General features: G+C 48.2%; 1 protein-coding gene across 1 annotated transcript in view; it reads left to right on the forward strand.

Moving 5' to 3' along the window:
* The window catches only part of LOC111956836 (protein patched homolog 1-like), a 30,125-nt gene extending 12,477 nt beyond the window's left edge, over nt 1-17,648 (forward strand). Inside the window, 18 exon segments of the mRNA XM_070436725.1 lie at nt 2,500-2,562; nt 2,564-2,661; nt 2,664-2,692; nt 2,813-2,934; nt 4,094-4,241; nt 5,260-5,391; nt 5,523-5,771; nt 6,050-6,175; nt 6,925-7,807; nt 8,747-8,889; nt 9,092-9,272; nt 9,385-9,656; nt 10,724-10,732; nt 10,986-11,123; nt 11,395-11,537; nt 14,826-15,195; nt 15,329-15,854; nt 16,058-17,648. Coding sequence (XP_070292826.1) covers nt 2,500-2,562; nt 2,564-2,661; nt 2,664-2,692; nt 2,813-2,934; nt 4,094-4,241; nt 5,260-5,391; nt 5,523-5,771; nt 6,050-6,175; nt 6,925-7,807; nt 8,747-8,889; nt 9,092-9,272; nt 9,385-9,656; nt 10,724-10,732; nt 10,986-11,123; nt 11,395-11,537; nt 14,826-15,195; nt 15,329-15,854; nt 16,058-16,092 — 3,667 coding nt within the window. The 3' untranslated portion in view covers nt 16,093-17,648.
* The last annotated feature ends 299 nt before the right edge of the window (nt 17,649-17,947 follow it).

The raw sequence follows: 17,947 nt of genomic DNA on the forward strand, positions 1-17,947 counted from the left end.
CACACACACAGTCCCCCAGCCGAGCAGGGGAAGGCCCTCATGGAAAGGGGACAGGGAGAGGGAGGGAGGGAGAGATGGAGGGAGGAGATGGCTGCTACTGGGTGGGTTGGTAAAGGGGGGGAGGGGAACCTTTGGGTCAGACAATGGTAAGCATTCTTTCAGTTTACAAGTGAGTGTCCATCAGTGAGGGGGCCCTGGAGGGGGGCTCAGCTTTGTCAGCAATGGGTAACACTGTGCATTCTCATGGTAATCGCCCGGGCTCCGAGCTGTAAGTTGTCCAACAAATAAAATGGGCATTATGCAAGTCTTGGTCCCCAAAGAGCGTACAAGAAATGAACAGTGGAGTTTGGTTATTTTAAGATGCTTTTTACCATATTCCTTGCAGGGAAAAAAATCCTAAAAGATAAGTATCACACTCTAAATTGATATTTCAATAACTCCAATTGTTTTCACTTTCCGCATATCAAATATATTGATTATAAATTCAGGTAAAACCAATAGTTCAGTTTGAGGGTTTTGAAAATAGTTTTTTGCAGCCACAGGCGTGCACATTGAACAACAAACGGTGTTTTCTCCATTCACCTGGCAGGGAGCTCTCTCTCTGACTCTCTCTCTCTCAATTCAATTCTAAGGGCTTTATTGGCATGGGGAACATATGTTTACATTGCCAAGCAAGTGAAATAGATGTTAAATAGAAATGAACAGTGAACATTACACTCACAAGAATAGAGACATACAGTACATTATGGCTATGTACGGTATTGTCAAAATGTGCATATAGTTGAAGTACAAAAGGGAAATTAAATAAACATAAATATGGGTTGTATTTACTTCTCCTCATGTAGTGTGAGAGGAGAGAGAGGGGAAGGGCCTTTGATGATCACAGATCCACAAGTATTCCCCTAAATCACAGTGTTGAAATATTTTCTTAAAAAATGTCTGTGTTGTTATTTATTTGCCATTTCTTTTTGCTGTGCTGAAGAGAGCTGGGGGTGGCCTGGCCACTGAGGCTAATGTCCCCTCTAGCTTCCGCTTCAGTTCAGCCGAGTTTTTTAATGCAAAAAGAGGGAGAGAGGGAGAGGGAGAGAGAAAAAAACTTGAGAGAACAAAGAGCAGCAATCTATGGAAAAACAAAAGGGCCTAGGCCGGTTCACTCAAGCAAAAAATAGCAGATAAAGGAGCCTCTCTTTGCAAGCAGGAGCAAAGGCGCTTGGTATGTGGGAATGGAGAGTAGCAGCTTTATTTGAAGCCACTCTCTTCATGAATCATTGGAGTGAGGTTGGGCCCAGAGTTAGGACACTTTGGGATTCTTTTTTCTCTCTATACCAACTAAAGTAAATGGCATCAAAGTTTTTAGATTCTTTTATTATTTTTCTTTACAGCATTTACTTTTTATATGATTGGTACAGCATTAAATTATGACTTGTAATGGTCTGATTCTTGTTCTTGTAGATTTTTTGTTGTTGATAGTTTGATTATTGGATTTTTTGGAGATGTGAGAATGTAAATTAAAAATAAATATTCATGACAAGTGGGTTTATGTATAAAAATAATGGTACAATTTTAACAAGGAAGGAGGGAAAAGTAAAAACATTACGACGCCGGGAGAGCGGAGACATTACGACCTTACGGAAGCTGAGGCATTTCTGGTTGTGTGGTGTATTATGGGTAATGTGGTAGAATACAGATGTTGCAAGGGAATCCTGTAAAGCGAGGATGCTTTCCTCTTGACAAGTACTCTCTTTGTACTGGTGGGAGCCACTGAGTTAGCGCACTGTACTAAGTTTACTTGGTACAGCAAAAGCTGTCAACTGACACCAAAGCGTTATCCCTCAGCACATAATTGCCTGCTCTTTGGAGAAATTATAAAATGGTAGCATGGAGGAGGACCCAGAGGAGCAGCAGCGAAAAGCCTTAGGATTAGGGCATTTTGAAAGGCTCTGTGAACATCACACCACTAACAGCGTGAGAGGCAGGCAGGCAATCAACCCAACAGAGAGAGCACACAGACAGACTCCCTGCTCAGCTCTCCCACCAGCCAGCCCTTCTCACTGCTCCACTGCAGCCTTATCGAGATGTTTAGAGGCAGAGGTATTGTTATGACTCGATGCACAAAGTTAAGAATAGGCGCGAGCAGCCTGCCGCGTGTTTTTCCTCTGCATTGTGGCCCCGTGTAACAGGATAATAAACCTACTTATAAACGCAGTATTGCAGCTCTCGTCACCAGGAGAGAGCCCAGCAGAGGCAGGGCAAGATCAGAACCAGCCAGAAGCATACAGGAAGGGAGATGGGGAGGTGTAGGTACGGTGGCATGGGTGCAAGGGATGGAGGAGGAAAGAGAAGAAAAAGGGGGGCAGAAGTTGCTGCGAAAGAGAACAGCTGAACATGATTAACAGGGATGCTATATAAGTGACGTAGATTGCTATAGCCATGCATGCTACTGGCTGTGCCCTGCGGACTCACTGAAAGCCCTGTATGTTGTTGGTGTCCTCTTATCAGGGGGAGCCGAAGATCTCAGTGGTGCAACTGGACCCTTTTGAAGCTGATGGAGGAGCTCAGCCGTTCACCAGTCTGGAGGCTTCAGGGAGATGCTGGACAAGGCCCAGGTGGGCCACGCCTACATGAACCGCGCCCTGCCTGGACCCAATGACTCCGACTGCCCCCCGCGCCACCCAACAAGGACCTGAGAGAGGTAGGCTAGTTCTACCCCTCCCCTCCTTTAAAGAGGAGGTATTTTTTGTGAGCCTGATGTGCCTGCGTTGTTAAATAAGCTAACTGTTAGCTCTGCCGTCTGTCTCCTCCCTCCACAGAGTCTGACATTGCTGGGCAGCTCCAAGGCGCGTTGCACGGCTTCTCCAAAAAGTTCAGGCACTGGCAGGAGGAGCTGATCCTGGAGCGGTCCGGGTCAAGGAAATCCAGAATCGCTTTGCAGAGGTGAGAGCGGGAGGGGTGTACACCGGGGACAAGGGTTGAGATTGAGGGAGGGTAGTGAGGGTCTAGCTAGAGTGAGGAATGCCTCCTGATCCTATAACCTCAAATCTGAGGAAGCCTCTGACATATACCTCGATAATGCTTCCATACCTCACACATCTGAGGAATGCTCTGATCCTAATACTTCAAACAATCTGAGGATGTCCTCTGACTCCTAATAACCTCACACATCTGAGGAATGCCTCTGACTCCGAAGAACCTCACACATCTGAGGAATGCCTCTGACTCCTAATAACCTCACACATCTGAGGAATGCCTCTGACTCCTAATAACCTCACACATCTGAGGAATGCCTCACATGAAGCAGGATCAGTTTCCTCCTCTGACCCCTGCATAGGACAGACCAATTAAACATGATGGACAGCCACATAAACTAAGGACAGATTTGTTGTGGAGGAAAGTGGAAGAAAGGTAGCCTGTCCTTTTAAGTCAGAGAAAGGAAAAGGGGACACCAACAATAATTTACAGGGGTGTACTAGTACACATTTCCAGTGCTAAGGATTTGTAAAACATCTTGATATACTGCCGTATGTGTGAGACATGATTCCTGGGCTCTTTTGAGTATTCTGAATACTTTCTTTCATTTCAATTGAATTTAAAACCACAGCACAAGTATGAATGGAGTGACAGTGTTGGGCCACTGCCCGGATCACGACCCTGGCAAATCTGGAGGGAAGGGATACAGTCCTTTAAAGCCACAGACTTTATTCCATGATTTGATTTACGGTAATCTCAATCACATTTTTACCCCAGAACTCCCACATCGGTGCCAAGTCGCCTTCAGGGCCATCTGTGCTCGCTGTGGAAAGGCAGCAGGACACCTGCTTTYCCCCGTTCAGGCGTTAGAGCCTGAGAACACTAGCCAACAGCTGACTTCTCCACCCACTTACACTGTATACAACCACCTTTTGGTTTATATGCCACAGATCAGAGTATGTAATATCTATGACAGCCACGACAGGAGTCTCTTGACAAGAGGACTCCTAAGGTTCCTCTGTAGTATTTGGGGGGGTCTTGAATGGGGGGAACATGACTCCTGTGTGTGGCTTGAGCTCACTTGGCCGCAGGCGTCTGACTGTGTCTCTCTCTCTGTCTCCTGCAGTGCGGAGGCCCTCCAGACCATGTTTCTCCTGATGAGCCCCAAGCAGCTCTACGAACACTTTAAGGACGACTATGAGATCCATGACATCAACTGGAACGAGGACAAGGCCACCGCCATCCTGGAGTCCTGGCAGAGGAAGTTCGTGGAGGTATGTATGGGTCAAAAGTAGTGCACTAAGTAGCGCACTATACCTGTTCAATAGTAGTGGACATCAAGGGCATAGGGTTCCATTTGGTACGGAGCCTATGTTTCTGGCCCCTAGCTCCTCTGCCACCTGCACCTTTCACCAACCTGTCTCGACCCATTTGAGTAATATACCGGCAAATATGAAATCAGAGAGCAAATCATAGTGCGTCCTTAAAGTTGGCCTCGGGTTGGCTTGTTTTTCCCCTACCCTGTTAAGTATGAGTCATCCAGTTTACCTGCCACATGCATAGAGGAGGGGCTTTGGCCCAGGGACTGCAACGTCTGCCTGAATTCCATCAATCCTCAGCTGCCTAGTAAACGGAGTCCTCCGAGGAGGCCACTGACAGACTCCCAGTTATAGGAACAAGCTGTTTTTGTGATAGCTGACACCCAACATGCTGACTGAATGGCTGGGGGGTCATGCCTCCAGCAATACCAGCTCGCAGGAGAGGAAGAAAGAGGGAGAGGAGAGAGAGAGAGAAAGGAGAGAGGGAGGAAGAGGAGAGAAAGAGGGAGAGGAGAGAGAGAAGGAAAGGAGAGAGAGAGATTGGGAGATGAGGAGAGGGGGATGGTCACTGTAAAAACAAAGTGCAGGGTGTTGGGTTCCCCTAAGGTTGTCGGCCATTCATGTTGCTGATGGAGTAGCTTGAGAGACCATGTGATCTCATTTGATCCCCTTGACCCTTGCTCTCTGGCATCTGTGGTCATTATTCCTCAGTTGTCAAGCTTCACAGGGGCTCAGCCATATCTTGTTTGTGTGTTGTTGATTTAAAATATGAAGTCATCTTTGAAGAATACATTGTTTGTATCGGAGAAGAATGTCAAGAGGAATTTAAGTGCTAACTGACATGACCTCACGAGCCACAACCCAAACTAGGTCACTACTACTGGCGTACGTAACTAAAATAAAAAATCAACTGTACATTCTCTTTTTGACCCCTAACCTGTATTTAAATAAAGTTATTTTATTTACCCTCCAGGTGGCTCATGGCAGTATCCCCCAGAACTCCACTTCAGAGATCCACGCCTTCTCCACCACCACCCTCAACGACATCATGAAGTCCTTCTCTGATGTCAGTGTCATTCGTGTGGCTGGAGGCTACCTGCTCATGGTAAGTAGTAGTAACCTATTCTCGCTACTGTTCATCATAGATGTCAGTGGTTCTTTACTGATTCCTTTTTGCCTGTGCTGAGTTCAAAGTTCAAACTCTCACCCTCTCTCTTCTCTCTTGTCTCAATCTAGCTGGCCTACGCCTGTGCGACCATGCTCCGTTGGGACTGTGCCAAGTCCCAGGGGGCCGTGGGGCTGGCTGGCGTGCTCCTGGTGGCTCTGTCTGTGGCAGCTGGCCTGGGGTTGTGCTCTCTGCTGGGCCTGTCCTTTAACGCTGCCACCACACAGGTTCTTCCCTTCCTGGCTCTGGGGATCGGTGTGGATGACATGTTCCTTCTGGCCCACTCCTTCACTGAGACTGGCATCAACATCCCCTTTAAGGTAAGCTAGCTACCTCCCCTCCCCAAGCCCCCTAGTTCAATCACCTGTTGACCCACTGTAACCTTGTACTTAGTCTCTGTCCCAAAAGAGAGACACCCTATTCCCTATATAGTGTACTACTTTTGACCAGCCAGGGCTCTGGTCAAATGTAGTGCGGTATATAGGGAATAGGGTGCCATCTGTGATGCATGCTTAGTTATGTTAGTTAGAACAACAACAGTTACTTATATTCTCTGGCTTGTCTGGTATTAACTGTTGGCTGTGTTTTGTCCCTGCAGGAGAGAACGGGGGACTGCCTAAGGAGGACTGGCACCAGCGTGGCGCTCACCTCCATCAACAACATGATCGCCTTCTTCATGGCAGCCCTGGTCCCCATCCCAGCACTGCGCGCCTTCTCTCTGCAGGTACTAGACTGTGCTGTATGCCCCACTGTGTTTACACTGCCTAGCTCTGCCATGGAACCAGTAGTGCCAGGCACACACACCAAGGGAAACACACACACACCAAGAAAAGTGGGCCGCAGGCCTCTGCCACAAAGAGAAAGAAAAACTTTTCAGAAGTGACATTTATTCAGAGGGGGATCTTTGTTCTTTTCTCTTCCTCTTTTTATTGCTCACTGCACCTACAGTGCCAGGACAGCCCCCCCCTTCTACCTCTCAAGTGAGGAGGGCAGGGAAATAATCAGAGGAGGAGTGGATCAGTATATCACTGGGCCGTCAGCCTCTAGCTCTGTGATCTTCCCGCCACCCTCTGGGTGGTCCGTGGTTCCTTGAAACCATACCGACTATAATGTCAGCCCCAGGGCGGTAGAGTAGGGAGGTAGGAGGGGTCCTGCACAGACTCGCAGAGAGAGCAGCAGCAGCAGCCCTGCGAGTCCCCTTTCCTTTACCTCAGTTCCCTGGCTTGTTGACTATTTTCGCTGGTGATTTAGGGATCGCTTTTTTTTTCTTTCTGGGACTGAATCCGAGGCACTAAAACAGCAAGGGAGCTTGAATGTAGAGCCCTTTTTTGTGGAGCTCAAGCGGCAGCTGTGGAGTCGGGTGGCGGCGTGGAGCGATGTCATGAACAGGGTTGGCCCCTCTCCTAAACATTATTTCTCTCTCTCCTTTCTTTCTCCCCCTCCTTCCCCCTCTCTTTCTATCTCTCTCCCTAGGCGGCCATTATTGTGGTGTTCAACTTCGCCATGGTGCTTCTTATCTTCCCGGCCATCCTGAGTTTGGACCTGCACCGTCGGGAGGACAAGCGTCTGGACATCCTGTGTTGTTTCTACAGCCCCTGCTCTTCCCGGGTCATCCAGATCCAACCCCAGGAGTTCTCCGATGCCAACGACAACACCACCCATAGCCACGCGCCTGGCGCCCAGACTACAACGACCTACACAGGCTCCACCATCACCACCAGCACCCAGATCACCACCACCGTCCAGGCCTTCACCCAGTGTGACGCGGCAGGCCAGCACATAGTCACCATCCTGCCCCCCACCTCCCAGATCTCCACCAGCCCTCCMTCTGTGGTGGTGGCCWCCTCCCCYGYTCCCCCYWCCCCCACCGACYCCTACGGCTCCCAGCTCTTCAGCCCMTCCAGCTCCACCCGGGACCTCCTGGCCCAGATGGATGAGTCCAAGGAGRMCAGGGAGTGTGTTCCWCTYCCCTTCTTCCGCTGGAACCTGTCAAGCTTCGCCCGGGACAAGTACGCTCCTCTYCTCCTAAAGCCAGAGAGCAAGGTGGTGGTCGTGGTCCTCTTCGTGRCYCTSCTGGGGCTCAGCYTGTACGGAACCACCATGGTYCATGACGGACTCTACCTGACCGACATTGTGCCCCGCGACACCAAGGAGTACGACTTCATCAACGCCCAGTTCAAGTACTTCTCTTTCTACAACATGTACCTGGTGACCATGGACGGCTTTGACTACGCCCGCTCCCAGCGTCTCCTCATCCAGCTGCACAACTCCTTCACCTCGGTCAAGTACGTGGTGAGGGACAGCGACCAGCAGCTACCCCGGATGTGGCTGCACTATTTTCAGGACTGGCTAAGAGGTAAATACAGGTTGCCTAAAGGAGACCTTGTTTTATTTCATTCCAGAAGCCCCATAGTGATTCTGTTATTAGGCCTAGTCAGTCAGTGTGTTTGAAAAGGAGCTCTGTTTGTGGATTCTTGACCTGGCGGTATAGCGTTTTAGTGATGTCAGGGTCTTTAGAGGGAGAGGTTGGTTTTTGATGTTTACCTTCAGTGTAAGGATGAGGGTGGAGGATGGGAGGTGAATAGGAGGTGAGCGAAAGCCTGGGGCGGTGAAAGTTCACCACCATCCAGCAGGGCTGGAGGCTAGATGATGTAGAAGAAAGGCCAGAGGTTATCTCCCTCACCTTTTGGCCTCTTCCCTCTGGCTAAAATATATTGGAGGTCCTAGACTAGTCATGAGGAAGTATTAAGCTATGAGGCGAATCGAGGGTGGGCCGCGGGTAACCAGGCTCGACAATCCAAAACATGAGAAACAGAACTCTTCAATCGATTGAGAACTGGAGTGACATAAAAGACTCTCTCTCTCTCCACCCCTCCCTCCATGCTATTTCCTTTCTAGTCAGGTTCTCCCTGTAATTAGAGAAAGGCTGTCGAAACTGGTTTTTAACTGCCGCCAGACTTTGTCATTTAGAAAACACGAAAGGCTTTGCTGGTTAGTTTATTCAGCCCACAGACATATTAGGAACAGAGATGCGTGTTTTTGGATGTGTTTGTGTGTGGTTTTGTTGGAGGTTAATGTTCAGAACACTCTGTAAAACGTCTTATTTTACTTAGATGACTCATTCTAAACGTACCATCATGTTTTCACTACTCTAAAGTATAACTCCTGGCATAGTGCTCCAAACATCTCAGCTTATGTTGTGGCCCTGTCAGCTGTATAATATAATAARCATGAGAATGTGGTGGTGGATCAGATCGGTCTAACTCTGTGCTCTCCTGTGTTCTCTCTCCTCTAGGACTGCAGGCTGCCTTCGATGCAGACTGGGAGGCAGGCAGGATCACCTGGGATAACTACCGTAACGGCACCGAGGATGGTGTTCTGGCCTACAAGCTGCTCATCCAGACCGGGTCCAAGAAGGACCCCTTCAACTACAACCAGGTGTGTATAGTCACAGTACCATGCTCCTACTGCCTTCGATAGAACTCTGTTCCCCRGGTCTCCCTTGGGAAAAAGGTCTTCTGACCTCAATGGGACTTCCTGTTTAAGTAAAGTTTAAATGTAGCTTGAATATATTTGATGGTATAGTCCCAGTCCGGCTACTGAGAATGCTAACCCCAGTCCCTCTCTATATGTCTAAAAGCTGACTTCGCGTCGTCTGATGGATGACGACGGTCTAATTCACCCAGACGTCTTCTATATCTACCTGACTGTGTGGGTGAGCAACGACCCTCTGGGCTATGCCGCCTCTCAGGGTAACTTCTACCCTCACCCCCGTGAGTGGATCCACGACAAGTACGATACCACCGGAGAGAACCTGCGCAGTAAGTCTCCCACTAGGCCTCTCTTTAAATTCACATGAAAATGCACATTTTTTAATGAAGTTTCTACCATGAGCCAAGGTCATATGGTCTAACCTCTCGTGGTGTATTGCAGTCCCTGCCGCAGAGCCCCTGGAGTTTGCCCAGTTCCCCTTCTACCTAAACGGCCTGAGGCAGGCATCCGACTTCGTCGAGGGTATTGAGAGCGTGCGCACCATCTGCGAGGAGTTCACCCGTAAAGGCGTGCTCAACTACCCCAACGGGTACCCCTTCCTGTTCTGGGAGCAGTACATCGGCCTGCGACACTGGTTCCTCCTGGCGGTCAGCGTGGTGCTAGCCTGCACCTTCCTGGTCTGTGCCATCCTCCTGCTCAACCCCTGGACCGCTGCATCATGTAAGTCCCCTCAGCTCACCCCCCTCTCCTTCTCTTTTCCTCTTCCCCTCCTATCTCCTCCTCCTCCTTCCCAGCTCCCTCCCTCAGCACAGCTCAATAAAAACCCTCCACAGTGGGAGCGGCAGGCCCCATCTCTGGGAGGGCCCTTGCGCGCGTGGCCCAGAGGGTCTGCTCACACCCCCCAGCCTTTTCATTTAATCTGTTCTGCTAGGTTTAGAAAAGGAAATGCAAAGGAGCTTCTCCTGAAGACTTTTACCTTCAGCTCCCTTGTCAAAATTGGGACAGACGGACTGCCTAGTCGCGACCTTGCCTGCTAAACCCATCCATCAGGCCTGGGAGGTAGACGCCTGTCAACTCCAGCGGCTGGGAAACACTTTCACAAAGCTGTGTGAGGTAGGGCCTGCCGCCCGCACTTCAGACCGCACTGAAGGGTGGACTCCGTGACCGACCATTGGGCTGTATGCACAATTCATCAGGTGTGGCACAAGGTTTCAGTTTGAAGTGGAATGTATTTAACTTCTCTATTTAAGTAGTCACTACTGAAAACAGACAGACAGACAGAGAGAGAGAGGAGAAGAGGAGACGAGAAAGAAGAGATGAGAGAGAGAGAGAGAGAGAGAGAGAGAGAGAGAGAGGAGAGAGAGAGAGAGAGAGAGAAGAGAAGAGAGGAGAAGAGGAAGAGAGAGAAGGAAGAGCTGCGGGAGAGAAGTGAGAAGGTTGAGGAAGATGGATGAGAGAGAGAGAGAGAGAGAGAGAGAGAGAGAGAGAGAGAGAGAGAGAGAGGTCCTTTCAGGCCTACATGTGCACAGTCACATTGTCTCTCTTTAAGCTGGAGCCTCTATAGTTTCACTGCCTATATGTGGCCGTGCAATAAAACAGAGTTTTATCATTTCCAATTTAACCGTGACCAAATTGGGACCCCTGCCAACATCAAAGGTTCACGAGGCTAAGGATTTTCAAAGTCCTCTCTCTCTATCTTGTTAAAAAATAGGGGAATATAACCCCGAGAGAGGGAGCAGCCCGGGAGGGTGAGGAAGAGGGCTAGGGAGAGTGAGACTAGGGCCTGAGTGTAATTCGATGTCATGCAGATGACAGTGAGATCCTCGAAAATGTAGGGTCAAATATTCTGTTGGGTAAGACTTAACTCTTACCTAATAGAATCGTGGAAATAGGCACTGGAGGTTGTGGGTGCAAGACATGCTGTGAAAATGATAACTTTCTCTCTGTCTCTCTAACATTTTTACCTACTCTTTAATGGATGTGTTTCATTGTGACTCCAGAGATTTAGGCAGTGTCTAACCAACCCGTGTTCCTCTACTCAGGTCTTCATCCTGGCTATGATGACGGTGGAGCTCTTCGGTATCATGGGCCTGATCGGCATCAAACTCAGTGCSATCCCAGTGGTCATCCTCATCGCCTCTGTAGGCATCGGCGTCGAATTCACCGTCCACATTGCACTGGTAAGCATTTCGCTGCACCTGTGATAACATCTGCAAATGTGTGTATGTGACCAATAAACATGGATTTGATTTGATTTTGGTAAGGATTTTTCCTCCCTCACTCTATGGACAAACTAGGAGAAAGTCAATGAAGATAAGAAGTAGAGATACACTACTACCATGGATGGAATGATAATGTCGCCACGAGCCACTACTTTTCCCCCATGAGTCTGTTCTGGACAGCTTGACCCTAACCCTCTGCCTCTGCCTCTGTCCTCTCTCTTGTCCCCAGGCCTTTCTGACGGCCGTAGGGAATAGGAACAGGCGTTCTGCGGTGGCCCTGGAGCACATGTTTGCCCCTGTGATTGACGGGGCCATCTCTACTTTGCTGGGGGTCCTAATGCTGGCTGGCTCCGAGTTTGACTTCATCCTGAGGTGAGTGTGAGAGACTCCAATTCCTCCTGGGCAGATTCCCTCCAGTATTCCATATGTCGCCTTATGGAGGAAGTGCTAGTGTTGTGTTTATGCTGCTGAGGGGGCGGATGCATGGAGACAGTTGTCTGTTTTCCTCTGGGGGAGGGAGCCAGGGTGGGTGGGGGGCCACAGCGGTGCATGCAGGTGGGAATGCGCTCCCCCCCACCTGGCACTGTCTGTCAGTCCTTCGTGCTGCTGCCTGCAGGCCTCGCTCACCGCCCAGCGGCCAGCGCCCACCGCCCAGCGCCCACCGCCCAGCGCCCAGCGGCCTACTGGCCCCAGCACAACAAATGGAGAAAACATCAAGGGTGTGGAACAGCTGCTCATAAACATGGACATGTTCTACTACTCACTGAGTGGTGGTGACTCGCACACACCACACATATGAGCACAGACACACACACACACACACACACACACACATACACATGCATGCAAACATGAGCGCAAACATACACACACATACCATTCTCATAAGGAATCTGTAAACTTTCCAATCATCCGGTTGAAAACATTTCTGCCCAAATAGGGCACCACAATAAAAAAAGCCTGGGTTTGAGCTGGTCAGTGGTACCCCTACCAGTAGTCACCACCACCACCTCCAACCACCCTCCATCACCACCCTCACCCCCAACCAAGGCTTCTGGCTTCTGTTGGAGGGTTCTTTTTTCACTGCTAAAATGCTTCAGTGGAAAAAAGCAAATAGCAATGTTTTTCAGCTRAATCTGGCCTCAGCTGGAACCAAACCACAGCCTTGAGAGCAGCCTCAAACAGGCCCATGACATAAAAAATGCTTACTGAGAAAGCAGGGCAGCACATTGAAAATATAAATACGTTCAGGGTGGCTTTTTGGCAGAAACGCTCCAAGCATTCTCATTCTGTTTTTGTCAAGCGACATGGAGGAACTGGAAAGGATCGTTTTTCCACCAAAAAGGGAGAGAAGGAAAAAAAAGAGGAGAGGAGGAAGGACAAGAACAACAGGGTGGGAAAGAAAGAGGGGTTGGGAATAGAGAGTTGTTAGGAGGAGGAGGGTAGGTGGTTCTAGGAGAGTGGTGGAGCTTGGGAGGTTGGTTGGAGAGCTAACTGTRTGCGTTGTGGCGGTGGGCTAGCAGGCAGCACGAGGAGAGCATTCACACTAGGAGGTCCTGTTTAGATGTAGCAGAGCAGAGCCGTCCCTCTCACTGGGGAGTAGCATAAATACGTTGTTGTAAACATCTCCTGGCGGTGGTACGCTGAATAAATAGGCCAGCAAGCTCAGCTGCCCCTATCCAAAGAAGCCACCCCTTCCAACCCCCGACTCCAAATGGAAAAGATTACAGTTTCTATAAACAACAGAATTCCTAACACTGTCTTCTTTGGAGGGAACGTGGATAGTTAAGGGTCTCTTTTTTAACCCTTAAATAAATCAAGCGCCACTTTCGGAATGTTGACGTAGTAAAATAAACACGGTACTTTTTTTCTTGACTTTTCACAGACGCAGGATAGTCATAGTGAGTGGCTGTATCTAACGAGTTGAACGGTAACTAGAGGTGAATACTGATGGTGGTTTCTGCTTCATCTGGTTTTCTACTCTTCCTTAGGGCATGTGTGTTTTCATTTGAAACTACTTTCAAGGGCATAAGAAGTGACCAGTCACATTTGTGTGTCTTTTTGAAGTGAGGCATGGTCATGGCTGAGAAGACTGAACTGAAATGTTTGGTGAAGTATTTTGTCATAGCAAGTTAAGTTGACTTCCCAGAGTAAAACAGAGCGAACTCCATTGGCTTTGTTAAAGAGACAGACACAGGGAGAGTGGAAGAGTAAATGGGAAGGCACAAGGGGAGCATGAGGTGCAGAGAAAATAAAGATACGCTCGATACCAAACTTAAAAGTGACCTTCCCTTCTGAGGTGTGACACCAACAAAGCCGGAGTGGTAGATTCAGGCGGGGATGAATGAAAGTTCCAGAATGCTATTATCCTTGTTCTTGTTTTTCATAATCCACTCTATTTTTCTTACTTAAGTCTGGACCGCAGTTAAAAGAGCTGAGCCCTCTGTTTTCTGTTAGCGTTTAAGTGGAGTCCTCTCTAATTTTCTCATACACTCTTTCTTGTGGCAACCTCAGCCCTTCCTCAGAGCACAGAGAGGCTCACAGAGACCCAGGCAACCTCACAGCTCTGTGGCCCATTACAGAGCACCCTTCACCACGCAATCATTTAGAGCAGAGCTAGGAACCACAACAGCTCCATACAACTCCAAGAGAGACAAAGAGAAGGCGCTTAACAGTACTACGAGCATCAAAGGATGTTTTACTTGGAGCATGTTGAGAGTCTGATTTACCCCCTGCCCTTAACACACAAACACACATTTTTTTCCAGAGCAGCTTCCCATCCACTCTGGTTCCCTTCAGATACTAGACAGAGTATACAGTTTCCTCTCTGTTCTCATCACAAAGGGACACTGAGTGTATATACACTACATGTATCTCTACTACCAATTGTGGCCCACTCCACACACTGACCAACAGTAGTAATGTTCAATACAAAACAAGATAGTAGTAGTAGTAGTAGTAGTAGTAGCGCTGAGTGAGACTCATCCACCCAACAGTCCTTTGTTTATCTCTCTCATGTAGTGTCTGTGAGGTGTGATGTGATGTGGCTGACATAGGCAGGCAGGAAGAGCAGGCAGGCTCCACTGGCCAGCCCAGTATAAACACAGAGGTGCCTTGCCCTCGCCACGGTGAAATTGGAGCTCATTGACTTCAGATATTAAGTTGTTGAAGGGAAAATTACATTAGCGGCAGCAGCGGCTCAGAGGCCAGAAGGGGGACACTTCTTCTCCCCTAGCCTGCAGTGAGACAGGGAGGGGAGGGAGGGCCCTGGCGTTTCTGACGTGTAGRATCTGCTGGCTAATGTAAACACATATTTTCAGGAAGTGGCAGTGCTGTGGTGATAGATGAGGGCTCCCAGACGGAGAAGATGGAGCCCAGGAATTTTCTTCCAACTTGTCAAGTTGCCAGTAGTAGAGAGGGACGGACAGAGGGAGAGAGGAAATGCAGGGGAAGGGAGGGAAAGAGAAGGAAATGGGGCCAAACATAGGGCTTGAGAGAGGGTGGTCTGATTCTACCCCCCCAGCTCTGCAGTGTYCTCCCTTCCAGTGTGTCCTCGTGTCGCCTGTTTACTAATGTGGCTGAGTGCTGGTGGCCCTGCTTATTCCCATTCAGAAGGAGCCTTGGTGACTAAATGTTCTCTCTGTGTTGGTTGTGTTCCAGGTACTTCTTTGCGGTGCTGGCTATCCTGACCGTGCTGGGGATCCTGAATGGACTGGTGCTGCTGCCCGTGCTGCTCTCCCTCATGGGCCCACCCCCGGAGGTCACCCCGTCCGACAACGGCAGCTGTCTGTCGCCGGAGCCCCTCTCCCCTCCCATGACCCACCACGGCTATTACGCGGGACATGGCCCACTCAGCCCGCGACAACAGGCCTTCTCAGAGTCCTCCGAGTCAGAGTGCTACTCTGAGACGACTACCACATCAGGGATAGGGGAGGAGTACAAGTACTGTGACCGCAGTCCTTACATCACCCCTCCTACCTCCCACATACTGCTGGAGGCCAGCAAGAACCCCAGCTTCCCCAAGCTCACGGTATGAAAGCACCCCAGTATTAGTTGCTACTTCATACATAATACATCCCAAATACAGTATGATGTGCAATACATTGTTATTAACAATGAATATCATGATTCTAATCATGTCTGTTATTGTTCTGCTCTTCCAGGTGGTGAAACCGTTCCAAGGGAACCAATCTGTAACTCCTCAGAAAGAACTCTTAAATGAATCTTCTCCGAATGCGGTTAACTCGGTCAGCTCTCAACTCAAGCAGTGGGATAACAAACATGATTACAATTCTGACCAGGGACCCAGGAGGCAACATTTACCCATTGACAGGACCCAAGGTCCTGGGAGGACTAATCACTGTGGTCCCAGGTCTCAGACACACAAAGGGCCTCATCAGAACAGGACTAAGATGCCGGGCTATAATGGCGGTACCGTGTCCGGTAGTGCTGTTACTACCATGGTTACGGCCACGGCCTCGGTGACTGTGGCGGTGCACCCCAGCTTGCCGGGGGCCTACCAGGGTTACATGCATGAGGGCTACGAGGACAGTGAATCAGACTGTTTTGAGCACACTAAGAGGACTTCACAATCTTGTGGGAAAGCTCCCCAATCTTCCAAGCGTGAATCCTTGGAGCTTCAAGACCTGGAATCTGTACAGAACCACTTTCAGGCAAACCAGGCACAAGGTGAGTCTAACACTGAAACTTAAACACACTTTTACATACTTGGACTTTCATTTTATGGTAGATCAACATTAGGCTATATTAGAATATTTTCACATTAACATTCTGTACGTAGGCTGTCTGTGAATATGTCTGTGTGTGCAGCTATGACTGGTGTTCAACAATGGTTCTCACAGTTCTCTTTCTTCCTTGCTCTTGTGTTCCAGGTGGCCCATGGATCCAGGCAGCCAAAGATTGCTAGACACCCTGCTACCCCACCCTGCCCCTATGTCTGGAATCCTTCTCTGGCTGCCTCCGATACCCAGCCCGTTCTCTTTGATCTGTACATAGACCTCACACAGACAAGAGGATTTATTTGTAAAGATATTAAAAAAAAGGTCTTGTTTTAAGAATATATAAATATATGAGTATATATTTTAATACTAAAAAGAGGGAAACAACTATTTAAAAGAGTACTGTATAACTTGGCTATTCTCTTGTGTAGAGTCAGATATATAAGATGATTGGGGGGTTCCTCCCTTTGTATAGATCTAGAAGATACTATATGTAAAACAGTTCAGAGTGAGGGGTTATTAAGATATTAGGTTATTGAAAATACAAGGTCAGTGTTTGTTTTTTTGCTGCTACACTTCAARAAATGGAAATGATTTGCAGTACCYCCCTCCCCCGATCTAAGTTGAGAATTAACTTGAGATATTCTCGATGTTCTTACACTGAGAGTGGAGGGTGCCTTATTGATTAAGCTCCGTAACACACGCACACACACACACTATGATCTATTCAGATGATCCATTGTTGGTCATTGATTGCACTGTACAAATACAAACAAGCTCAGTAAATCTTTTCTTCCTCTTCCACCAATAACAACCATTGTGCCTTCACAACACCTTCCCTCTTGGAATTCATAAGCACAGTATATATATTCAAAGTTGGATGTAAATATGATATCTGTCCTGTTTGTTTGAGAGCATCATTTCATACCTTTTTCCCCCCACGTTTAGAATCCCCTGATATGTACAAGACGTGTCTTCATTTACTGGTGTGATATGATGCAAATACTATTAGCAAAACAATAGCATATTCTCCTTTGGTTTCTTCCATAATACACAGGCTGCTCATCCAGAATAAAGCCCGTGTTCAGACAGTAAATTAATATATTACCATGTATTGGTCCATTTCAATCACCTGTAGCTCTGTAATGCTCTGTATGTCTGTATGCAGTCAGCAACTTGACTTGGTGTCACTTTGGGTTGAAGTTTCTTGAGTGTCGTTCATTGTGTCCCAGCTCACTGGCATGTTGCATTACGTTCATTGTGTCCCAGCTCACTGGCATGTTGCATTACGTTCATTGTGTCCCAGCTCACTGGCATGTTGCATTATGATCGTTGTCTCGTTGTTATTTTGCAGTCTACATGTTTTATTACTTGAATGAGCTATGAGAAGAGTTTTATTTCTTTCCTGGGGTTATCTAAGCTGTACATTGGGTAAGGCTAACTTTGTCATCCCCCTTGTCCTCCAACTCAACTGGGGTCTAAGGGGTAATATCTGACTAATGCTGGTTGTTTACCCAATTTTATTCTGAAAGGGAATTTATATCAAATGCAAAGGGAGGTTTTTGTTTTCTTTTAAATGTTTTGGCTGCTTTAGGTTTGTGGTAGACATTATTTCAACCCTGTGCAATTGTTGACTAGGTAGTGCATTTTGAGCAGAGAACTACTCAATGAACCACTTACTGTGTCATGGAGGAAATCTGTGCTTTAGTGCAGTCTCTCTCTCTCTCTCTCTCTCTCTCTCTCTCTCTCTCTCTCTCTCTCTCTCCTTTTGTCCGCCCTCTCTCTCTCTCTCTCTCTCTCTCTCTCTCTCTCTCTCTCTCTCTCTCTTCTCTTCTCTCTTTCTGTCTCTCTCTCTCTCTCTCTCTCTCTCTCTCTCTCTCTCTCTCTCTTTCTGTTTCTCTCTTTCTCTTTCTGTTTCTCTCTCTCTTTCTCTCTCTCTCGTCGTTGTAGCTCACATGCAAGCCAACATTTCTGTGATTTTGTTTTTGTTTAATTTGTACGTTTGTATTATGGACAAAGTTCAGTCGTTCAGTATTGGTCACA

The sequence above is a fragment of the Salvelinus sp. IW2-2015 genome, linkage group LG32, assembly GCF_002910315.2.
Source record: "Salvelinus sp. IW2-2015 linkage group LG32, ASM291031v2, whole genome shotgun sequence".
NCBI classification, from domain to species: Eukaryota; Metazoa; Chordata; class Actinopteri; order Salmoniformes; family Salmonidae; genus Salvelinus; species Salvelinus sp. IW2-2015.